The sequence below is a fragment of the Sparus aurata genome, chromosome 2 (assembly GCF_900880675.1).
Source record: "Sparus aurata chromosome 2, fSpaAur1.1, whole genome shotgun sequence".
Classification (NCBI taxonomy): Eukaryota; Metazoa; Chordata; class Actinopteri; order Spariformes; family Sparidae; genus Sparus; species Sparus aurata.
In genome coordinates this window covers 14,272,419-14,285,097 of record NC_044188.1, presented here as the reverse complement: position 1 = coordinate 14,285,097, position 12,679 = coordinate 14,272,419, and the positions used below count along the sequence as shown (strand labels likewise).

General features: G+C 40.9%; 2 protein-coding genes across 7 annotated transcripts; one reads left to right on the top strand and one right to left on the bottom strand.

Annotated features, from left to right (window-relative positions):
- Window positions 1-3,747: 3,747 nt before the first annotated feature.
- On the bottom strand, window positions 3,748-6,747 carry snrpa (small nuclear ribonucleoprotein polypeptide A). 2 transcript variants are annotated; one of them, XM_030406948.1, is made up of 7 exons: window positions 6,625-6,747; window positions 6,223-6,315; window positions 5,941-6,113; window positions 5,654-5,833; window positions 4,618-4,794; window positions 4,419-4,507; window positions 3,748-4,332 (listed from the first exon to the last, which is right to left on the bottom strand). In XM_030406948.1, the coding sequence occupies exons 2-7, from the start codon at window positions 6,293-6,295 to the stop codon at window positions 4,173-4,175; spliced, it is 852 nt and encodes a 283-aa protein (XP_030262808.1). In that variant the 5' UTR covers window positions 6,296-6,315; window positions 6,625-6,747; the 3' UTR covers window positions 3,748-4,172. The 2 variants fall into 2 exon arrangements, with proteins under 2 accessions (XP_030262808.1, XP_030262816.1); XM_030406956.1 differs by having other exon boundaries at window positions 6,223-6,312; window positions 6,625-6,732.
- On the top strand, window positions 6,099-12,503 carry actmap (actin maturation protease). 5 transcript variants are annotated; one of them, XM_030406935.1, is made up of 7 exons: window positions 6,099-6,206; window positions 7,447-7,644; window positions 9,465-9,533; window positions 9,766-9,890; window positions 10,249-10,378; window positions 10,481-10,551; window positions 11,468-12,503. In XM_030406935.1, exons 2-7 carry the CDS (start codon window positions 7,460-7,462, stop codon window positions 11,803-11,805), a joined length of 918 nt encoding a protein of 305 aa, XP_030262795.1. In that variant the 5' UTR covers window positions 6,099-6,206; window positions 7,447-7,459; the 3' UTR covers window positions 11,806-12,503. The 5 variants fall into 5 exon arrangements, with proteins under 5 accessions (XP_030262795.1, XP_030262776.1, XP_030262786.1 ...); XM_030406916.1 differs by lacking the exon at window positions 6,099-6,206 and adding an exon at window positions 6,698-7,124; XM_030406926.1 differs by lacking the exon at window positions 6,099-6,206 and adding an exon at window positions 6,698-7,124 and having other exon boundaries at window positions 7,444-7,644.
- The last annotated feature ends 176 nt before the right edge of the window (window positions 12,504-12,679 follow it).

Here is a 12,679-nt window from a genome sequence, read left to right as displayed (position 1 = left end):
AAACTTGATGAATTAATTGTCTGATGGTGTGGTCACTTTCGGTCTACCAGATTGTGTTTTTGGATACAATTGATCCAGTCTCTGCAAAGTCACTGCCTCCTAAGAAACCTTGAGTTGAACCATGATTGAACTGAACCGAACTGAAACGTGATTTGCATGAAAAACCATGGCTAGAAAGCGCAGAGGAGTCTAATACAGTAAAATCAAGGTTCCCACACACATTCATACCAACTCCTTCAGATGTGTTCCCAGAGGTGAATAAATAAATTCAGAAATAAAACACCATTTGGCATTGAGCAGTTCCACCACCTGCAACCCAATGACACGCATAATCACTGAATTTTAAGTTTTTGTTGGTTTCAGAATCACTCAAGGATAAAAGGCAAGAGACAGATGATGGAAATGCTGAAAAACATGATGACTCATAGCGGCCAGTAGGTGACGTAATCTAATCGATCTTAAAAAACAAATTAATCTGTATCTGGTTTATTGCACTGAGCAGAGCACACATACGGATAAAGATGGCTTGTTTGAGCATGTACTGTGTACGTCCAGGCACAAATTGAATGTGACTCCAATTGGTTTATTCAACAAGCAGGAGGGAGGATTTGTGCGGAGGCCCAGAATGCTTTGAAGAAATAGTTTGACTACTCTCTGATGAATACAGGACTAATGAAAGATTCTTTAGGATGCCAAAGAATCCAATTTTCTGCAAGTATTTGCGGAGAATGTGGGCGGCCAGCAATCTGAAGTGTGTTCCCTGTAACATCGGCCACCTGAGGCTGAGGCCAGCAAGGACTTCTGCTGCATGACATCGATGACCTTTTCTCCACTGCTGACTGATAGACAATTCTCATAATCAGCTTTGTCCTACACAGCGCTGAGAATTTGTTGTTTCATCTTCCAAGAAAAGGTTACTCGAGCGGTTTCCCGGAATAATCCATCCTCTGAGGCTGAAGATGAGATCTCCTGGCACGTTTTTTGGTTGGAGCAAAGGCCTACAGATGATTACAGCAAACAGTTTTACACCACTGCATTAACAGACTTAGGTCAAGTTTGTGACATAAGGGAAGAGGCAAAAGCAGATGCCACAAGAATTAAAAATCAGTTGGGCTGCTCTAAAAACAGTTTACTATTTGAGTGGATTAACCCTATAGAATAAAGTGGGTTTATAGCACCATCTATTGGTTTAAGATTAATTCCCTCAACAACAATGTCTGCTTATGTCCGCTTGTACAGAAACCGTAAATGGTGCAACAACATTACGGTAAGAGAACGCATAACTTCCAGACATTGAACTGCTCTCTGTGTCACAACGTCCATTCTACCTCCTGAGGGAATTCCCTCAACTGGTTCAGCTCCTCCAATCTATCTCTCCGGACTCTCCTAACTTTATATTGGGGGATTTTAACCACTGCAAACTGAAGGGGGCTCTATCAGGGTTTCATCAATATATCACCTGTCCGACACGTCATATGAAAACTTTAGACCTATGCTATGGTCCTATCAAAGGGGCTTATAAATCTGACGACCCCGCTTGGATCGTCAGACCATAATATTGTCCATCTTCTGCCAACATATAAGTCTGTCCTTCAGCGAGAGCGGAGGGTTGACATTTGGTCTGATGAGAGTTCTCTTGCCCTTCAGGGCTGTTTTGACTGTGCTGATTGGTCTGTGTTCCAGGACTCCTCAGATGATATTCATGAACTTACTGATGCGTTGTGTAGCTACATTCAATTCTGTAAAGACACTGTGATTCCCTCTATGAAAGTTAAGGTTTATCCCAATAATAAACCACGGGTTTCATCTGAACTGAAAAACGTGATAAGCCAAAGGAATGCTGCTTTCAATTGTGGTAATGTACTTAAGGTTAAAGAATTATGAAAAATGGTAACTACAAAGTTAAGATAGAGACAGAATTCAGAAGTAACAACCCTAGAGTTGCTTGGAATGGTATGAGAAAAAATGACCAGCTGTTTGGGGAGGTGGAACACAGCAGCTAGACTTGCTGGTTTTAACTCTGATAATAAGCCTGCTGATAGTTTAAATGAATCTTATTCGAGATTTGACAAGCATACTTTTACTTAACAGTTTGACAATCTGAGACATATGACTAAGTCATCCCCTAATAATACTGATATTGACACTGGGTTTGTGGTTAGGTTACTCAAGCAGACTCACAATAGACAGAGCCCAGGCCAGATCTGTGGCATGGTGCTTAAGACCTGTGCGGAGCAACTGGGGGGCATTTTCCAGTACATTTTTGTGGAATACCTAGAGAAACAGAGGATTCCTGTTATTATTTATAACACTCAGTTGTTGTCCCTGTTGCAAAGTACTCTAATCCCAAAGCCCTAAATGATATTAGACCTGTAGCCCTCACTTCTGCAGTAATGTAGGTGTTTGAAAAGTTGATGAAGTGGGTCCTTAGACCCCATGCAGTTTGCATATAGGGTTAGTAGAGGTGTGGAGGATGCCACTCTGACGTTGCTGAACAGCCACCACTTTAAGAGCCCATGTCCCATGCTAGACTTCTTTTCATTGATTTTTCCTCTGCTTTCAATACTATACAGCCACAGCTGCTTGCTGAGAAACTTCTCTACGAATCTTAGCTTGATTTTAACATTATTGGTTGGAATTTACATTTTATGACATTTAGGTCACAGTGTATTAGAGTCAATGGTGTTCTCTCTGAAAAGCTCTACTCTTTCACTGGTTCTTCCCAGGGGTTCATGCTTTCACCTCTCTTGTACATGCTATACACCAACAGTTGCAGAAGTCAGTTTCATAACAGACAAATCATCATGTTTGCCGATGACTGTCATAATTAGCCTGCTAAAGGGAGGGGAATTAGATCAAGGCCCAGTGGTGAATGACTTTGTCACTTGGTGTAAGGAGTCCTATCTGCAACTTAATGTGTCCAAAACCGAGGACATGGTAATTGATTTTAGTAGGTCTGCACCTACTCCCAAGCCTGCAGAGATAGGGGGATTGGAGGTGGAACTAGTGGAAAGCTACAAATACCTAGGAACTGTGCTGGATAATAAATTATGTTTCCAGACTAATGCAGAGGCTATCCATGAGAAGGTCCAACAGCGCCTCTACTTTTCAAGAAAATTGAACGGGTTTAATGTGCGCACAAAAATTAGGACATTGTTACAAATCATTTATTGGGTCAGTCGTGTCTTTTTCAGTTATTGTATGGATTGGCAACTGTAACCTTGCTAAGCGAAACAAGCTGGGTCGGTTTGTTAGTGTTGCTGGCAAGGTTATAGGGGTAAAGCAGTCTCCACTCCGTGACTTATACGACAGTCATGTTCTTAGGAGGGCTCTGGCCATTTTGGACTGTGATGACCACCCCCTCTATAGGGAGTTTGTGATTCTACCCTCAGGTAGAAGGTATAGAGTTCCCACCCCCAGGACTACACATTACAAATTCTCCTTTGTGTAGACTGTCGTTAATATGCTGAATTTGCTCTAAATGACGTCACTATTGCACTTACTGCCTCTTTTGCACACTGGACTTTTGGACTATTGCTTCTCTTGGCCTCTCCATGTAGTGATCTTGCACTGTATTTTATTTCATGTTCTCGTCATTGTGTATCTGTGTTGTAATGCTGTCTCCATTGTCATTTATCATCTTGTGTGTTGTGTCGTTGGTTTTGTGTTTCTTAATACCTGGCTGCAACTTAATTTCCCCCGTGGGATAATAAATTTGCCTTGACAAACATGAAGACTTGAGAGCAATTTCTTAAAGAAAAAGGTTTAATTTTAAAAAAAACAAAAAAGCTCCAGGTACAATGTCTGGTAGACCAGACTCTGGGTGCAATGCTTTATGACAAACAGTTAAAAAAAACAAAACAGAAGATGCATAAAGTTGCTGATTGATTAGATTGTGAATCCAAAGAAAGTAAACCAGCCAGTTTTGTGAAATTCTTATCAGTAGGATGCAAAGATCCTCCACAAATTTACCTTGCCATCAGTGTGACACTACAAAACACAGCAACTTGATGCAACGAACGTATACTTACATGTAATCCTGGAAGAAGGAAAAATACATCACCTGTTCTGCATTGATCAACATATTTCTTAAAAAACGTTTTAGTTCGGATCACTGCTGAACATCTCTTAAAAGATGCGTGTGTGTAAGCAGATCAATCGGCCCTCAGCTGTTATTTCTTGGCGAACGAGATCTTCATTGCGTTTGCTTGTGTGATCTTAAAGCCTTGTAGTGCATCTCGTGCAGCGCCAGCCTGCACTTCATTGTCAAACTCCACAAAGGCGATGTCGTGGCGACCAGGGACAAGACGCACCTCCTTGAATCCAGGGAACCTAAAGAACAAACAATAGAGTCAGGTTCCACTTTTAACAAATAGAAAAATACAAAAAAGCAGTGCAGATAAGGATCTGTTACTGACTGGTTGAAGAGCATGGAGAGCATGAGTTCGTTTGTCTCCTCTGGCAGGTTGGTGAGGAAGAGGATGTGATTGGGAGGATTTTCTGCAACCTGTGAGGATAAAAAGGCAGAGGTCATAATAGAGCAATGAGAAAAAAAAACCTAATTTTTTGTTAAATAAATTCAAAAAACATGCTCTGCAAGAAAGCGGCACACACTACCTGCTGGGGCATTTGTCCAGGCATCTGTCCGGGCATCATCTGGCCAGGAGGCATGGCTCCAGGGGGCATCTGACCAGGTGCCATCCCAGGAGGAGGCATCATGCCAGGAGGGGGCATATAAGGCGGCTGTCCTGGCATGTGCATCATACGGGGAGCCTGGCTCATGGGAGGCATTCCCTAAAGAGCAAAAATGCATGAGCATATCAACCAACACTATTCAACATTTTCGGTTCCCAGCATTACAACAGAACAAGGCAAAAATAAACCTGTAGAATATGCTGCCCCTTCTTAAAAAGGAATAATGCAGAGAAGGAATTTAAATGCTCAAAGTTGATTGCTAAAATTGAATTTAAGTGAATTTTAAATTGCAGATAGATTGCAAATTAAGAGTACTCCTGACCACTTAAGGTCTTTAAGTGCCCCCTAGTCTTGCATAGAGGTGTGGAAATTTCTTGATTATGAGATAAAATGTTTTAGTCTCAAAGAGGCCTTTACCGGGTTAAATAAAAACATATACATTTGCCTCCTAAAGGCAAACAATAATGGCCCAAATCGGAAGGGCCTTAAAAATTTGGTGTCAGTTTTCAGTTCTTAACTGTTCTGTCTGAATAGCCAGAAAGAGACCATGTATGTATGTATGTATAAAAAGAAAAGAATGTTTTTGTGACACATTCCTCTTTTTCCAACCGTTATAATCTGACTTTAGTCTGATGATTTTGTTGCAACTTTAGCCATATGGTGAAACAAGTGAGACAAGAATTTTGCCACATATAAAGGTGGGAAAGGACAGGATGTGGGTTTCAGTCCCAGTTTGCTTTGGATTTTTTTAAAAACTTTTACCAAATAAGCCTGAACTCACAATATCTTGCTACTCTGTGCATATTTATACTCAGCATCACAGTTTATGATAGCTTGTCCTTGATTCTCAGCTAGATTTTGGGATGGAAACTCCATCAGCAATTAATGCAATCAAACCTGTTGCAAACATCAATTCCATCAACTGATTACAAATGAAAACACATATTGTCCCACTCACAGGCATGGCAGCAGGGACACCAGCAACCATGGGTGCGGCAGCTCCTGGTAGACCCTTCTTAGCTCCCGCTGTCTCAGCCCCCTTGACCTTCTTGGTTTTCTCCTTTTTACGGTCACGCTCCACATAAGTTCCCTTCATTTTAGCTATGATGTCTGAGTCCATTTTAGCATACTGGATACGCTGTAGGAAGAGACATAAATTCAGGCCACAGATTATATGTTGCATATCATTATGAACACTTTTTCCACTCTGAAAAGCCTCTGTGGTATTCACTGTGTGGAACCTACCATTGGCTTGTCGTAGAAAGGGAATCCCTGCATGGATCTCAGGGCATTGGAGGCGCTATTAACCTCTTTGAAAATAACAAAGGCCTGACCCTTCATCTTCACGTTTCTTGCGACCAAAATGTCCAAAATCTGCCCGAACTGTGAGAAGATGGCGTACAGCGACTTTTTCAACTCTGCAGGAACAACAACAATGTAGTACAAACCCATTAGTTTGACCTGTGAGTCTCTGTGCGATGTGTGTGAAGCGACACACCGAAGGCTAGACGGTGAGGATAAACTTACCATCTTTCTTGATTTTCTCATTCAGGTTATTGATGTAGATTGTATGATTGAGTCGCACTTCCGCAGTGGCCATCTTCTAACGCGTTGGAGCTGCTGGAATGGGAAAAAAAAACACTTTAAATACTCCTTTTAAGCCAGATAGAAACACGGCTAACTAGCTAGCGTTAGCAAATTACTATACCGCTTGAATAACGTGGGGGGGACGTTGGCTAAATGCTAGCTACTAGCTGTTGCTAACATATTTAGCTTATTATATCCGCCCATCGCTTGTGCCTGATTCAACTCATTGACACAAAACGCGTCAAATAAGGACGTCTAACTTCCAGAATGGCTTGTAATCGTATTAAAAGCGAAAAAGGACGATTTTTTAACTATTAAACTTGATGTGGAAGGAGTACTTACACAGGACGATGAATGAAAACCCCAGCCTTCGCAAATCCCGTGCGCAGTTCTCGCGTTAAGAAATGCGAGTCTGCTTCCGGCTGCTTCCGGTGTTACTCTAGATTCAGCGACCCACTACAAAAGTTTTTATTTATTTTTATTTTATTTTGTTCATTTATGTTTTTTTCTGGTGCTTTCTGTGTTTTGATAACAGCTTTTTACCACCAAAGCATCTTGATAGGACTGCACATTTTTAAACCGACTGAACGAGCGATGTTTCTTGATAGCTCAGGTCACAGTATGTAGTGTAACACCTAGAGCCCTTTATGCCACTTTTTAAGTGGCTTTTTTTTGTCTCAGGACGGTAGAAGTTACTCATACATAAATGAATTAACTGGGCGTAGAGTGATTTAGTGTCATGAAGGATAGTAGATTGGGGGCGGTACGACCATTTTCGTTGAAGAACAAGCAGAAGAAGAAGAAGAAGAAGTCAGAAGAAGAAGAAGAAGAAGAAGAAGAAGGTGTCTAATACTAAGAATGAGGGTGACACTGGTGTTAGCTAGCGTTGCTCGCTGAAAAGTTGTTGTATTATCTAGTATGTGAAAGATTATAAACGAAACACTTCTTTATGGAACGAGAGGAGATTGTGAATGTCGCTTTCAGCCCAAATAGCATTCTACACAGATTTAGAATAAGTATTTTTTTTTTCACCCGTGGAGGAGCTACTAGCTAAGTTGGAGGAGGTAGGAGAGAGTAACAGTGTTTATCAGGTCTGTTGGAAATTGTCTTTACAACATGCACTACTACCAAACTAACCAAGCTAACACTCTGTTCATCTAAAAGGAGCTCACACAAGATGTCAGTGCAGTGTCCCGTGTCACCACCACCTCCCCCTCCCCCTCCTCCACCTGCCCCAGGGCAACCACCTCCACCTGTGCCAACACAAAAGAAGAAGCTGTATCAGACTATAGCCAGCAGCAGGAGTCCTGTAGAGGGGAACCACACAGAGGCCCGCTTACTGCTCAGTCAGAGGGAGAGCAGGTGAGATTTACCCACTTTTACCCACCTTTTTTCACATTTAGCCCTCACTCTTTATAACTTACTTTAACTTGTTTAAAAATCCTAATGATCCTGGCAGTGATTTGCATATCCAATATCTGACAGCCAATGGCATTCTTTAAAACTCATCTGATAGCTGACCAGTATGGCTTTTTCAGGGATCGATACCAGTTATTAAAGAAAACGAGGAGACTGAAAAACGCTATTTGGGACCAATATTCTATTGCCGTAAAAATGAAAGTCTTTGTGTAAGATGTTTTTAATAACTACTGATTGGATAAACCTAAGTATGATTTACTCAAGTACTGTCCTTAAGTACACTTGGTCCACCCCTTAATGTTATAACTGATAATATTTGGTTATAACTATTTTTTTTCCTTGGAAAGACTTCCGAACAGTTCCCACATTATAAGATAGTAACACTTATGATTAGGGATGTCCCGATCAGGTTCTTTTGACCTCGAGTCCGAGACCGAGTCATTTGATTTTGAGTATCTGCTGATATTGAGTCCCGATCCGATACTTATATAATACGTAAAAAAAAAAATAAGAAGAGTGAAGAAACAGATTCAGGATGTCCCTTATTTTTTATTTTATTCACCTTATTTTGTCATTTAACACTTAAAAACGGAGCACTTCTGTGAGGTAGCTTGAACAATCAGGTAATAACAAATAAAATAAATTCTTCACACTGGAGTTTAGTGCAACAGTATATATTAAATAAAAATGTCTTAAATGAAAACGAACAGCAGCTCAACTTGAAATACTTGGCAGGCATGTAAACAAATAAGCAAATAAAAGTGCCACAGTGTATAAAGCCATCTCTTGAAATCCCAAGTTTGCATATCTCACAGTTTGCAATCGCAATGTTTTTGTCATCCACTTTAAAATACTGTAACAGTTGGAGTTACTGAATGTAGCGCCTCCTTTTGTTTAGTGGCTAATGTAACCTGTACCTAGAAGAAGAGCAGGTGTACTTCCGCTACATCATGCATAAAGATGCCGCCCATGGAGTGAAGACCGCTTTTTATTTTATTTTATTTTCTGATGTGTTGGTGTAGGACCCTCGGCCTGTGTTTGTCAGTGCATGTATGCATGTAATAACTAGTGCCGTAGAGACCTGGCTTGGTATGGTCTGTATAGTGGAATGAAAGTATGTGCGGATATCCCACATGTTGCCTGCCATGTCTTTAAGCTTACCAGAGCTACCGCCATTGAAAGCGGACCATAACCTTCCCCTTCACCACCCACGTTACAATACCTCCACACTGCAGACATATTTGCACCCCCAGCTTCAAGCTGCTACCATGTTCTGCTTCGCTTTATGGCATTCAACCAATAGTGTCACTGCAGCAAAGTGATGTCATGCTGCATGCATTGTTTCTGTGTGGAGTTGAGACGGTCTGACTCTGTACCACCACATAACGGCAGTAAATACTAAGCTGTTATTTTTCCCATTTGTTTTGAAATATTATAGATCTGATAAAAAATAGTGAGAATAAATATACATATATACAGTATATCCGATCCTCCCTGATCGGGATGTAACATCTGATTCCGATGGAGTCTGAAACCACGTGATCGGGCCCGATTTCCGATCACATGATCGGATCGGGACATCCCTACTTATGATGGCTTTATTTAAGCGTCCAGGACCCCGAAACCAAGGCAGCTAAAGAAAACTCAATAACCATATATGTATTATTTACACTTACTGTGACATGTATCAGTGTGTTCCTTGGAAAAAGGCCCCTTTTGTAATGTGTATTTATGTTCATGCGATGTGTTTTTTTGTGCTTCAGTTTTAGGAAGGACCTGCAGTGGATCCTGATGAATAACTATGTGCCTTCTCTAATCCAAGATGGCCCACAGTAAGTCCATAAACTTTGGTGTCATTCTAATACTTGTCATTCACACCTTGATCTACAGTTTAAAGGGAAAGCACTTATATAACTCAAACAAAACTGCTACCACAGATATTGTAGGAACAAGGGTGCCATTGTTTCACAAGATTTACTTGGATGCTGTAATGTTTTAGTCATTAATAAACTTGGAATATTTGCCAGGGTGTGTCTGTGAGAGTGTTATTCATTTATTTTCCAGGTGTGGTCTGGTGGCTTTGTGGATGTCTGCTCACCTTCGACAGCCACAGCTGAGTCTTGACATGGAAACTGTTGTTGAGACGGCGCTGAGCAGAGGATACACGGCACAGGGGGAAATGTTTTCAGGTGACAAGAGTTTGTAAACTTTCAGGGCAGTCTGTTTTGAATGATGTAATAGAAACAGAGTGGGAAACAAGAGTAAAAAGAGGCGCCTTTTCTATTTAGGGGCAGCAAAAGTTTCATGAAAACACGGCAAAGACAAAAACATACCTCAACATCACATAAAGGTCCTAGAAACAGATGCACGATTAATTTGAGTCTTTAAAAAATGTGATTTTCAGTTATAAAAGTAGGTCTTCAGCTAAAACCTGTTTTTAAGTCGTAATTCCCTCTTTATGTTTCACAAGCAACTAAATGCAGTTTCACACTGTGTTGAGTTTATGGCTGTTTCTTTATTATCTCATTAAGATTTTTATTTCGCCAGCTGACAACATGGCCCTGCTGGCAGAGGAGGTTTGTGGCTGTAAGGCTGAGCTGCTGTCAGGAGGCTTAAGTGGTGAAAATGCTGCAACCATCATCACACACCTGTGGAGGAGACAGCCTGTTCTCATCCCGTATCCTCCACCCAAAGAAAAACTGGGACCTTTCCTTTTGTGATTATGTTGTAAAAGAAAAGTTTGTTATTGCAGTGCACAATTCCTTCACAGTATGTGCAGATATGATGAGGACTTCAACCATGAGCCATGCCAGCGCAGCGGCCACAGGGCACACTGGGCAGTTGCTTCAGGTAGGATTGGGGGGGTGAAGAAAACTGACTGGCAGAGACACCATTCACACTGTTACAAGACACTGAACCATCAACATGATTTAGAAGCTGTTATTTTGAGGTAAAACAGTTACATAATGTTCCTTTCAATAATTAATCATCATAATCATAACGTGGAGAATAAAATGTTAAAGAAATCGCTGCAATGAACAAATCAAAAGAGAATGTTTTGCATAGTGAATGAGAGTGGCGAGTTTAAACCTCTGAGCTTCAATTCACTGATCTTCATTGTTAGTTGAGTGACATAATTGAGACCCCCAACAAGACAATAAGATAATTACGATTTTTGTAAACTTTGATTATGCTCTAGATGGTGAATATGCAGTTTAAATACCTGTCTGCCACTTTCTGCATCTTTGATTAATTGATTTCTGGGGTATTATTTTTCAATTTTATTTAATGACATTTTAAAGAGAGAACATGTGTAAACTATTAGTTTGTAGACAGTGCACATGTGCATATTACAACCCACATTTCAAAAAAATTGTGTAAAGCATAAATAAACACAGCGTCCTGACTTCAGTGGAACTGGGGTTGTGAAAGCACATCTGACTGGAATAGTGAGCTGACATCATCTTCGAATCACGCAAATTAAGTGTGTTGCTTGTTGACATTGTCTCAGCTTTACATATACTGGGAGCTGACTCATATTCACAGTGCCGCAGTGAAAAGGAACATTTGGGGAGGAACTCTGGAGAAAAAAACGGTTTCAGTCTGATAGATGATTATGAGATTTAGGGGTAGGAGACGAGGGGTACAGTTCCGTGATGAGTGAGGCCAGACAGAGAATTTCCTGATTTACTACAATAAGGCTGGTTTTAACTTGTCTGAAAACACCGACATGACACACAGTAACAACCACTTCTGTCCTTCCCAGGTGTTCTCCTCGGTTTGGACCAAGGCAGCGTGAACAACGACCACACTCAACCTGACATCACTCTGCCCTGGCTCTCCCTTGCCACTGACAGCAGCTGTCCCTGTCCTGTCGGTAGCTCAGCAGTCAAAGAGGTTTACATCCTGGCGAAGCAGGGTAAAAGCCTGCGCTACCAGCTGTGGAGATTGGACAGTGTGGCTCAGAGCAACGAGCAGCTGAGGACGATGGACCCTCAGAGAGCTAACGACGGGACCCGGTATGTGGTTCCTGAAGGAGGGGTGGAGGCTGGGCTGGCTGGACAGGCAGTGCTGCTCCACACAAGGACACAGAATCAGGAATGAGGGGGATACATCACTCAGCTGTGTGGAGCAAGATGGATACAGGGTGCAGCATCTAAGACTCAGAAAACAGTGTGATCTGTAGAGTGAGCTCTTTTGACTGATAGCACAGTTTTACCCATTTAAACTCAGGGTTTTACAGATGTGGGTTTTAAAACAATGTGATATTTGTGTGATTTGCAAATGTTTTCGAATAAAACCAAAAGCGCCTTTAAAAGGGCTTCAAACTGTTCACATAACAGCGATTTCAAGCTGAATCTGTGTGCTTAAGTTCTGAAGTTGGGTTATTATGGATCCAATTAGGTAAATGATGTGAAAATGTGAGATTATATAATTTAGGGTGATATCTCAAAATTAGTTTCATTGACAAATCTGTCGATCATTTTCTCGATCAACCAGTAATTTATTTGGTTGATAAAACTACAGAAAGTCTGGAGAAATGTTGATCAGTGTTTTCCGAAGCCCAAGATGACATCATCAGATGTTTTGTTCTGTCCAAAAACCCAAAGACATTCATTTTCCTGTCATAGGAGTTCCAGAAAATACAGTTTTATCAGTTTACAGAGAAAAAGAAAATTACAAACGAAAGAATTATAATTTGTCCTGCGTGTTTGTAGTGTGATGATGCCTCATCACCTTTTGGTGCTAGTATATCACTGAATGTTACATATTTATTCAATAAATTATTTTTGTTTACTTGATCACTGCCTACCTTTTACATTTCATGATGCAAGATATATACATATAGACATACAGACATACATACATACATACATATACACACACATAACATACATAGACAACATAATATCCTGTTCCTCCCACCCAGCCCACAGCAGTGAGATGGAAGACCAACTTTTGGGGATATTCACTAAAC

What these genes read in the sequence shown, in the direction of transcription:
- snrpa (XM_030406948.1), bottom strand. Translation starts at nt 6,295, where the DNA reads ATGGCCACTGCGGAAGTGCGACTCAATCATACAATCTACATCAATAAC. An exon ending in TGAGAAAATCAAGAAAGATG is followed by an intron (nt 6,114 to 6,222) that starts GTAAGTTTATCC and finishes TTGTTCCTGCAG; the next exon opens with AGTTGAAAAAGTCGCTGTAC. An exon ending in CTCTCCATGCTCTTCAACCA is followed by an intron (nt 4,333 to 4,418) that starts GTCAGTAACAGA and finishes TTTGTTCTTTAG; the next exon opens with GTTCCCTGGATTCAAGGAGG.
- actmap (XM_030406935.1), top strand. Translation starts at nt 7,460, where the DNA reads ATGTCAGTGCAGTGTCCCGTGTCACCACCACCTCCCCCTCCCCCTCCT. An exon ending in CTAATCCAAGATGGCCCACA is followed by an intron (nt 9,534 to 9,765) that starts GTAAGTCCATAA and finishes TTTATTTTCCAG; the next exon opens with GTGTGGTCTGGTGGCTTTGT. An exon ending in ACACTGGGCAGTTGCTTCAG is followed by an intron (nt 10,552 to 11,467) that starts GTAGGATTGGGG and finishes TGTCCTTCCCAG; the next exon opens with GTGTTCTCCTCGGTTTGGAC.